Here is an 11,635-nt window from a genome sequence, read left to right as displayed (position 1 = left end):
CTTTAATGATTTGTTTCACATATATTTTATTATCAAATATGCTTATTTGTATTTGATATATATGCATATCCTCAGTACTGTTTATGCACAATCACTTGAGTCATTTGTTTAAACATTTGTTTTATTATACATGCATATAGTCAGTATTCTTTATGCACATTTACTCCAACGATTTGTTTCACATACATTTGTTTAAACATTTGTTTTATTATAAATGATATGCTTATTGTATATCATTTATATGCATATCCTCATTACTTTTTATGCCCATTCAATTAAATAATTTTGTGTACACATCTGTTTTATTATATATAAAATATACCCATTGGATTTGATACATATGCATATTGGCAGTAATGTGTATGCTCATTCATACACAAGTTTGTGAACAGGTATTAAGCATATTTGAATTGTTATATTTACTTGCATAATTAGTTTACACGCCTGTTAATTATATATAAATACATACAGATACTGTTATTTAAGCAAATGTTATTTACATATTCATGTTATTTGAGCTAAATGTTTTTATTACTACGAACCAGTTATTAAAATATGTTGTATAGTTAGTTGATGCATAAAGGCTTTTATTTTAGCTAAATGTAAAAGGTAGTTTAAGTCATGTAATTCCATTTAGCACTATATAGTACGCATTTCAGATAGTTATAGTAAAAATTAGTTTTTTTCTGGCATATATTCTTGCATAAATCAAAGTATTTAAAAACAACTTCCTTTTTCTACAGATTTATTCATTATTTAGTCATGAAGTCTGTTGATCGCCCGCCCAGTAATCCAAAAAGATTAACTATTGAATCCAGTCAGGAGGTTTTTTCAATTGACATTTCCAGACGTACAAGATCCAGCAGCTCAGCTCACCAAGGTGATATTCCTCAAAATCAGGAACAGAATGAGCCTCAGCCAGCCCCAATCCATCGTGTTCGCAGAAAGGCTTTAGCTTGTCGTTTAAAAAGACAACCTCCTGCTCCAGCCGCTCTCTCTGACGACGACTTCATGGATGCTCCATCGTTAAAGCGTCAATTCAGATCTGCATCACCTTCTCCTCCAGACCAAATCAGCTCAAAGAAGTTAAAAGTACCTTCTCCTCAAGTTCCGACCGTGAAAAGAAGCCCAAAGTATAATATCATTGCCAAAAAAAACTCTCCTAAAAAGAAGTCTCCTGTCAAATCACAGGTAATATGTATATATTTTATGTTTATTCATGTGTTAATCATGGTGCCCAATCAATGTTGAATTTTCCCCCACTTTACATTTATGCATATTATTATCAACAAATATGGTGTTTACTTTTTTTAGTGTTTTAGACTAGTTATTTACAAGCCTGTAATAAATATAGTATCATTAGTTCTACCTATATATATACTTTCTGTATTAATGAATATTCATTTATGCTTCCAGAAATTGAATATCCGATGCATTCCCTTGGATGTTATTGTATCATCATGGATAATGAGCGATCGGCAGCGTGATGCCGTCGCTAGGTTGGGATTTTCTAGCATATTTGATTTGCGAACTGATGCATTGGAGAGCAGATCACTTATCAGGTGGTTGATGGACAAATTAGATCCAAATGACATGACCATACGCCCAGGGGCTGGCAAAGAACTTAAGATAACAAAAGATACGGTTCATCTCATTTTGGGGTTGCCATGTGCCGGAGGAGGTAGAGAGTTTACTGATTGGTACGGTGAAATCGATGCTGCTGCTAATCTGAGACGTCATCTCAATGTCTGTAAAGAAGAATTTGATGTTGTCAAGCTTCAAGATAAGATAGTGCTTGGCAACGATGATGAGCTATCAATTAGATGTTTTTTTCTCATTCTATTCAATCGACTTCTGTTTCCTTCTGCATCTTGGGGCATTACAAACAATGAGGTGCTCATGACTTCAAACATGGCCCGAATGGCTGATATTGACTGGTGTCAACTAGTTTACACGGATTTGTGCGATGCTGCCACACGTTGGCATAAAAGGAACAAAACTAACATCACAGCAACAATATATGGATGCTCACTCATTGTTTTAGTAAGTAATTTTATCTTGTTAACTGTGCATATACATGGTATGCAAATATTTGTTATGTACTAATTTTATATATTTGTGCATTCCTTTTTTACAGATTCACTATCTTGATCACCTACATCACCCTGCTGCTCCGGATAACAAATATGGTACTCCACGCATTAAGTTTTTTGACAATGAGACCATAAGACAGTTGGCTCGGGCTGACAGACGCCCCCCCCCCCCCCCCCCCCGTAAAACTGGTGAACCATTCGGATATGCAGAGGTTAGACACAAACAATTTTTTTGTCCTGTTATGCATATGTTAAAATATTATCACTGCTAACTGATCTATTTGCTTTTATACAGTTTCGTAGCCGTTCAGAAACGTGTTACGTCATTGCTCCAGAACGGCCTGCTTCTGCCGTTTTCAACATATATGTGCCTCGTATCAAGAATTTGATTGGACACAAGTTGCAATGTTTGCCCTCCCAGCAGCGTCCAATGTTTCAATCATTGTTTGATGCTCATGACAAAGAGGTGGATAAATACTGTGACTCCCTACAGTCGAGCCATCAGATGATTGTTTCGAAGCAGATTGAACTCTCTGAAACATTTGGTGAAATGATAGATGAAGTTTTGAGAGCTGCAACGCAGCGCGATTCACAGCCACAAGGTTTTAGTATTTATGTTTATTTTTTTAAAACTAATCAAGTTCACTATTTATAATGCTGTTATATTCAGTAACAACTAATATATTATTATATGTTCCAAATGTAGATAACCCCCCCCCCCCCCACTACCTCAATGCCTCCAACAAATGATCCTGTATCCACACCAACTGTTCCAACACCTGATAAACAACAACATGATCAGGAAAGCCATGTTCCTACTGATCATATCAAAGTATCAGATGATGTAAGTTTTCTCATACAAACTATATATAATATGCATATATTCTATTCTGCATACAAGTTACCGTTTATTCAAATCTCAGTTGTTTCCATTATAGATTGTCAGTGGGAACGTCTGCAAAAAAGCTAAAGCTATGGATGATCCTATTTTTGACAAGACTCCAAAATCTAATGTTTGACTTCCTTATATCATTATTATCATTCTTTCAGTTACAATATATGCAAGTAACAGTAATATATATGCATGCTTTATTTTTTTTTTTAACTTCCCAGGCTCCCACAACAGACAAGCCTGCTGATCCTAAGTTAACACCAAAAATAAATAGTGTAAGTATTTACACCTTCATCATATTATGCTATATAATATTAATTTTTCCCTATGTTTCATTACGTTTTTATTAATAAATTTATTGGTTACAGGAAGGACAAAAATCTGTTACACATGATACTCCTGTATCTGGTGCACCTCTGTTTGATAAAACCCCATTGACAGATGTAAGACATGTTGTAATTTTCATCTTTTTCTTATTTATACAATAAGACATACATATTTATGCAAATGTTTACTAACATTTATTCATATATTAGGCAACTACTGACCTGGTTGCAAAGGATAGTTCCTGTAAAGACGCAGAAGCTGAACATCCCCACGTGTCACGTGAAGACTGTGCTCGCAACCTCCTTAAGTTCATTTTGTCAGGACAACTAGATCCGAGCATGTATGTATTCGTTATTCAAATTCCAATTAAGTACAATTAGAAGGATTTAAATCAAAGTTTTTTCCCCAGGTCTATCATTAATTTTGGAGGATTTGGAGGGTCTGTACTTGATGTTGTCCAGTCGTTTGGTCCCAACAAATGTCTTGAGAATACTTTCATGCAGGGATTTATCGACTGTATTCGTCAGGATGATGTTTTATACAATCCAGATTCTGTAATCAACACTCTAATACTGAACGTCAACGTTGGGGTAATTGTTTCTCCACAACTTTGTATCTTATTGCAACTCTTACTTTATAAATATATAATACCAATCAAGTTATTTTATTTGTCCAGACCGTTTTGAATATTGAGGAGTTTGAACAACACAGTTCAAATCCACAGCCCTTCACAACAACCCTTCTTAAAGAACATCTTGAACCGACCCTACCTTCAGATGATGTTCTAAACCAGATTAAATTGGTGAGTTCTAATCAGTTTCATTTGTACAAATGTTATAGTGTACTTTTGGTTACTAGTTTTATGTTGTATTAGTTTTAATGTTTCATATGCATAGTATAAATCATTCATAATTTTACATATATATTTAACAGATACTGGTTCCTATGCTACGCCGAGGCCACTGGACCCTTTATGCAATCAATTTTGAACGTCGTCGCATAGACATCTTAGATTCAAACCCTTATGGTACATTGCTTGGAGGCACTACATGGAAACAAATCCATAATGATCAAATGATGATAAATGGAACGAAGATACCTTGGTCCAGACTCATAATGAGAAGACTTAGCATTGCCTTACATGAAGCTCGACCTGAGTCAACTGTACCAAAGTTTGGCAACTACAAGATTGGGCTTCTTCCCAACTGTCCAACCATGACACCAGGGTCAAATGATTGTGGTTTTTTTGTTGCAAACTTCCTCCGCTACTACGATTTTGATGATGGTCACTTATCAGAATTTTATACTCCGGTATGTCACTAAATTAGTTTTCTATTCTTGCATATATTACTCCAGATTTTATTCTACCATAAAATTGATATTATGGTTATTTCAGGATGAACCATTGGACCAACGTGCCTTTGTTCTGCATTACCTTACCTTTCATCGCAACAACATGGTTGCCCCCCTTCCTGCAGAACTGCTGCCTTTCAAGTATTCTCCAAGGAGGCGCCGCTGTTTGAAAGCCAAGACTTAGATAGAATACCTGATCATGATTCCCTGTGGGATGAACAAAACTGTTTATGTTACTTGTTAAGTCACTTATGTCAGGCCTCTCATAATGTGTTTGATACTCTGTGTGCCACTTATGTTCAATGTGGCTAATGTCTATGCTACTGCGCAACAGCTTTATCTGAAGTGTGTCAAACATAATTGTTGCCAGCATGGCTATTTATGTTATCTGTTAACAAATTCTATGTTAGTTCATATCCAGTTTGTGAGTTGCTTAATCTTTTTGCTTCCAAGGTTTGGCTATTTTGTATTATCATATTGTTTCAATATTCAAGTTTTATGCATAATATATACTTCATTATTTTATATACACTAGGTTCATTTTTTTTACATTTTTTACGCGAATTATGCTAATCTCCACAAGTGTTTATGCTATATCATGTTTGTTGTATTTGAAGTGTGAAACCGACGTATGCACTCCATTCGATTATTATTGTTAAGTGTATACAGTTTTATATAACATTAATGTCCAGACCTTCTGATCGCTAAACGTTCAATGCCAATTTGTTGTGCATATTCAGTTACATAATTTGTGTACTTGACTATATTTACGCAGCATTTAATAGTTTCATATCTACGCATTATATAACCCTTTCATGCAAACTACTGAAGTTCGAACAAAATAAAGCATAAGTCATTGTGATATTACAAGTTTCTTCTAAATCGACCACTCGTTAGTCACACTTCAAATTATTCGCCCAAATCCAGATGCTCATCGACTTCTTCATTTTCCACTTCTTCATCAATACGATGTTTTTTTGCAGTCGATGTTTCATTCCACTGTGGAGCAGTTGTTTTATTGTTTAGTCTTGATCCAGCTGGCCGTCCTCTCTTTCGATTAGACAGTTTTGCTAGCCTTGCCCTGTTCTCTTCCACAGACAGACATGTTCTGCTGTTATGCCCATCTGCTATTCCACACAAATGGCATCTCCTATTCTTCTTTTTCTCTCCTTTCGCACCTAGTCTCATAATCCTTTCTTCTGAATTTTTTATTGTCCGTCCCTTTGGTCTTGCGCGATCCGGCATACTCAGATTTATAACATCCACATTAAAATTCAACCTCTGCACAATAATAGACGTTACTATTTAGTATATGCATAATTACATATATTTATACCAATCAGTAAAATCATTTATCAATGCTCACCTTTTTAGCTTCTGACGATGCAGCAATATTTTCCAATTGTTCATGTGCTACGTGATACGGAGAACTTGTATCACCAACCTCATGTGAAAATCTCATGTTGTCCTCCTTTAAAGCCCAACCCAAATACATCAACATTTACATGCAGCATAAAATTATATTTTCAATTTATACAAATAAACAATATTATTTTAATATGTACCTGGTTACCAGTTGTTATTATTGTTAATGCATGTTCACATCCAGTCCTGGTGTTATGCGAATCCTACAAAATATTATTTGCTTATTACATTGATATTATATATTCATTATATACACTACTTCATGCAAGCTTAAAATATATCTTTTACATACCTTATCATAACATGTAACTGTATTGTCATCTTCCATCCCATCGCTAGCATTACTTTTATTCAACTCTTCTTCCTGGTACAAAATAACATGTTACTTATGCATAATTTATATTACAAATAGTATAACACTAAAACATCTGCAATATTATTACCTTGTCTTCCTCATTATCACTAACATCTGTTGACTCATTACATCCAATATCTGGCTCCAAACGGCTTAGAACGACATCGAGCTCATCCAACACATCCATCGCCTTATCGTACCCTGCTTTTGACATACACGCCTGACGAACTACTTTCATAGTTTTCGTTAACAACATTTTCTGTCTGTATGATTTAGTAACTCCATCCTTCCCCCTGAAGCTCTTATCAATTCTTTCAAACGGAACATCTTTTCTTGATGAGACAGTGTACCTTTGCAATATATACTTTGAAGGTATCTTTTCAACTTGAAGATGCATGAAGGCTCTTAAAAGATGAACACACAATAGACCTGAAAACATGATAACGAACCATTATTTCAAAAATATACATTAATTGTGCTTCAATCATCAAATTATCTAGTATGCAAATTTATTATGCTAACCAACATAATACGTACAAACCTGTATGTTCCCACTGTTTGCACTCGCATGTATACTCCCCAGCTTCTATGTCTGCTGATATCTTGAATTGTTGTTGTCCCCACACAATTTTATTAGACCGTTTTGTATGCTGTACGATCCATTCATTATCACATCCGTCTGGGTCCTTTAATATTTTGTATGCAGTGGCGTATTTCATTGATTCCTCGAATCTATTCATAACAGCTCTGGTGTATGCTCTAGAGACTCTCACTTCGAACCTATATAATGTATCTGTTGTCCTTGGTCCCTATAACACATTATTATCATAATTAAACAACTTAATTACATAATTATATACAAACCATTAATGCTAACAAGCACGACATACCTTGCTCACCAATGCCTCCTTTGATTCTTTCATTTTCCTGCTGTGCAACATTTTCATCATTTGTTTAGCGAACTCATGCAGTGGGGTGTTCGCATCTACATGTGATTGCTTCACTAATCTGTTCATGCTCTCACTTCGTTGTGTAGATACCATTACCCCACAGAAGTCATTTTTAAAAAATGCAGGTATCCATTCTTTTCTTATTTCATATAATTTGCGTAGAGTTATATCTTCATGAAGATTGAACTCCTCTAGCATCATTACCCAGGCACATTCAAACTCATGAGGAGTTAATGGATGATGTATAATAGACTGGAATGTTGTTTTAAAATCCTTAACAGCAAACCTGGCATATATCTCATTCAGGAATGGCATAAATCTGTTCTGTACATGCCATAAGCACAGTCTGTGAACTGTTTCTGGAAATACAGTTCTCAGAGCAATTGGCATTGCAGGATCTTGATCTGTAATTGTTCACAGATTATTCAGTTATTTTCACAATAAATTAATTCATTGTTTTGCATAACAAATTTATATATCACATACCTGTAAGCATAACTCTTGGACCCTCGCCTCCCATACATGTTTTGAATGAATTGAAAGCCCATTCAAAAGTCTGTACTGTTTCATCTCCCAACAAAACAAATCCAAACACTGTACACTGCAGATGGCTGTTAGCTCCAACAAACATGCCCAGTGGTTTATCATATATATTTGTCTTGTGTGTTGTATCAAATGTCACAGCATCACCATAATCTGTGTATTCCCCCTGCATGCTTGCGTGTGACCAAAAAATACTAACTATTTTCCCATCATCGTCTAGCTGGAAATCACAAAAAAATTGTGCATTCTGTTTTTTGCATTCTCTAAAGAAAGCCAAAAGTTTGGCTACATCATTTGAGCAATTTTCTCTTCTCCTGGCTGCCCTCCTACATTTGTTTGAACAACAAATTGTTACACATACATTTACTATAGTAAAATTCCTGTCTATTGATATATACACATGTAACAAAAAAGTATTGCTTACATATTTTTCAGATCTTGAGCAGTTACCGGTACGTTCTCCGGCCCATCATGCATTTCTGATATGAAATCAACTATGCAATGCTGCGGCACTCGGCTATCATGCATTGCACCCACAAAATTTATGTACTCAGCATCCCTAATTTTGTTGCAACGTAAATGCTGTTTTTCTGCTTCGTCAGTTATGAACTCATGGTTATGCTCCAAGTTTACCAGTTCAATTTTTGTAGCTACAACCATTTTTTTTTTCATCATCATATATTTTTTTTAATTTTATTCCAGCTTTGCATTGTGTACGCCCCGATGATCTATTCCTCATCCTAGGTGTATCATTTGATTTTGCTGCACTTTTACCTTCACGTGAACAATTTATCCACTTACTGAATGTCTTCTCTCTATATTTCTTCAGTGGAAATCCAACTTCATATGCATACCTTTTATAGAATTTATATGCATCATCAACATCCTTGAAAGTCATCCCTACTGTTGGCACTATAGTTGGATCAATGTTTTTTGCCTGCTATTTCAGTGTCATTGTTGTTTGTACCATTGAATATGTTCACAACAATATAATCAATCGATAATCAAATACAGCGACTGGACTTACATGTGAACGCAGTATCTGTGGCGTATCCATCTCCCTGGAGCTAATATTGGACATAGGAGGTCGAACCCTTTGTTCTCCTTCTTCCCCTATGCTCATCTCGGCGATATCAGGACCCATTAGAGCAGGCGGTGGTGTCACCAATGAGTTACCACTAACTCCTCCCTCTGTCTCTGTATCAAGACGAACGCCATCTCCTTCCATCGCCGGCGACCCTCCAGAGTCGGCCATCTCCAACTCCGATATGTTATGCAGGCTTAGTGGTCTTTTTTCCGAATGAAAGTAAATCTCGTATACTATTAAAGTAACCGCATCCACGTTTACAGGGTCTCCCCATTATTTCCGAAACCGCCCCGATATTATGGCGACGTCTTTGTCAAACTAAATTTCATAATATAAAATTTACGCACAATGAAACAACGTTTTACGCCGTTCGGTATATAATGTTTATGCATATATTATGCCGCTTCGGTTTTATGCCATATCTTTCAACATCTTATGCTTCATGTTTTTTACCTTCTGCACATTACTTACCATGCAAGATCCATAATTTACGCGCCCACGTATCCCCATAATCACGTTTGCATGTGGCATATATTCCCTTTAATTCCGCGCAATTCCCTTACCATGCAAACAACCGCGTCACGGAGCCGTCTAACCTGCATGCCGCCTCTCAGCCCCACGTTAAAACACAGGCGCGCCTGTTGCATCGGCCAGACCGAGAACCGACCTGGGCTTCCTTTAATATCCGAAGCCCTAGGCTCCCGTTATACCTGCCCTATATATATATATATATATATATATATATATATATATATATATATATATATATATATATATATATATATATATATATATATATATATATCATTTTGTTTCTTTTATGTAAGGGTTGACGTCACTGTTCTCATTCTAATTCTCATCAAGGGGCATTTCTTGTAATACACCTTATTACTGACAATGCCAAGAGGAGTGGCGCCCCAAAACTGACAAGAAAGTCTCATACCCATTTTGGTTATGTTTGGATACTCTAGTATTTACTCCAATACACATATGAGTTGAGGTGGATTGATGTGTAAAGGTTGAGATGGATTGAGGTATAAATTAGTTTAATTTACATCCTAACCCCCCTCAACCACCTGTATTAGGGTGAATACTAGAACACCCAAACAAGCCCTTAAGAATAATTCGATTACACTTCTGATTGGTTGGGTAGTTTTCGTCCCATTACATTTCCCTCCGTGTTTCTAAAAGTATGCATTGCAACATTATTTTCCATTAATTTTACCAATCTTTGAAGAGTGGATGTGTCGCTATGGGACATTTTTCTCGCACCAACCATGCCTCCAGCTTCCAGTCAGAAGGGATAGCATTCTGTGTAATTTACTCGACGTTTCATTTTTATGTGTTGTTTGTTTTCATGTGATTATTATGCACTATGTGTTTGGTTCGTTCTTCATGGCATGTGATTGGTTTCTGATGTTATTAAATTCTGTTGATTGTTGTTTAGTTGACCCGAATTGCAATTGTTCACAACATCATCGGTTATAGTCGAGTACAAACTCTTCATCGGGCGCCATTTGGTCCCATAGTTAGTCATCTCCCTCACGAGACAACCAAACAAAACACGGTAATAACTACCCTGCAACTGATTGTGCTACTTCCATTATCGTTCCCATTATGGTACTTAGATCAAACAACATCTAATATTTTATTGAATAATTTGTGTGCCGACACAATATAGTCATAGTATTTAGAAAATCTCTTTGATACCATTGAAACTTATATCAATCCTTCCATTGTCATCTAAAATTATGTGTTTCCTTCAAAGTCATTGGTTTATATTTTCCATCACTTAAATATCGATGTTAAGTGGTGCACGGGCTCACGTGTAGGCTAACTTTTTGCCAATAATGTTATGGCGGCATGCATGCCAATTGAAAGATAACAAAGTACTATACATACATATGTACATATGAGAAATGGAGGGCAAGGCATGTAGGGCGTTACGACGGCCTAACAGGTAAAGGCTATGGCCTATTGTGATGCTTGACGGGTCGCACGATATGGAAATTAAAAAGGCAGGTGGAAAACAAAGTTTGGGACAAATAAATGTAAAACAATGCTATTTTATGTTTTTTAAAATATTTCTATGTATATACATAATATATATGTGTACAAAAAGTTTCTTTGCAAAAAATAATAGGTATTCATTTGAATACCCTTGCTTTAATTTGGGCTCGTCCCTAGTCACCGCGGTCGTGAGCTTGCCTGGATGAGGAGGCGTTGCCCGTCCAACACGGACCGCTGCATGACGTAGCCGTCCTCGAGGCAGTGCTCGAGCTCATGGAGCGCGTCCACGTGGTCCAGTGATGTCGTGCGCGCAACGAGGCTCCAGTGTGGAGGTCGTGGTCGTCCATGCCTCAACGGTGCCGTTGAACCGGCTACTAGGGCTCGACATTCGGTCTATTAGGGTAATTTAGTTCAGTCTATTCGGGTTTGTGAAATTTTAGGTTCTAAAAAATGAGAACCAAAATTTTCAAAAATATTTTAGTAACTATCGGTGTTTGGAGCCCGACCACACACTCGGGGTTACCCCTCGCGGTGCTTTTGGGTAGGACGGTGCTGTTGACTGTAACTCAATGGTTCGTGCGAGATGCACGAGGGATGACA

General features: G+C 36.5%; 2 protein-coding genes and 1 long non-coding RNA gene across 3 annotated transcripts; all 3 read left to right on the top strand.

Annotated features, from left to right (window-relative positions):
- Nucleotides 1–548: 548 nt before the first annotated feature.
- On the top strand, nt 549–2,151 carry LOC109945677 (uncharacterized). Its single transcript, XM_020551992.1, has 3 exons — nt 549–1,191; nt 1,417–1,978; nt 2,138–2,151. Exons 1-3 carry the CDS (start codon nt 763–765, stop codon nt 2,149–2,151), a joined length of 1,005 nt encoding a protein of 334 aa, XP_020407581.1. The 5' UTR covers nt 549–762.
- A 912-nt stretch (nt 2,152–3,063) lies between these two features.
- Nucleotides 3,064–3,567, top strand: LOC109945478 (uncharacterized). The gene is made up of 4 exons (XR_002268675.1): nt 3,064–3,106; nt 3,207–3,260; nt 3,354–3,428; nt 3,522–3,567. It is a non-coding gene; the product is annotated as an uncharacterized lncRNA (long non-coding RNA).
- An 11-nt stretch (nt 3,568–3,578) lies between these two features.
- LOC103655113 (uncharacterized) lies at nt 3,579–4,931 on the top strand. The gene is made up of 5 exons (XM_020551803.1): nt 3,579–3,652; nt 3,722–3,902; nt 3,989–4,114; nt 4,246–4,623; nt 4,709–4,931. Coding segments are annotated over exons 1-5 (828 nt in total). The 5' UTR covers nt 3,579–3,650; the 3' UTR covers nt 4,850–4,931.
- The last annotated feature ends 6,704 nt before the right edge of the window (nt 4,932–11,635 follow it).

This window comes from Zea mays, chromosome 4 (assembly GCF_902167145.1).
Source record: "Zea mays cultivar B73 chromosome 4, Zm-B73-REFERENCE-NAM-5.0, whole genome shotgun sequence".
Classification (NCBI taxonomy): Eukaryota; Viridiplantae; Streptophyta; class Magnoliopsida; order Poales; family Poaceae; genus Zea; species Zea mays.
This window is presented reverse-complemented; position numbering and strand designations above follow the sequence as displayed.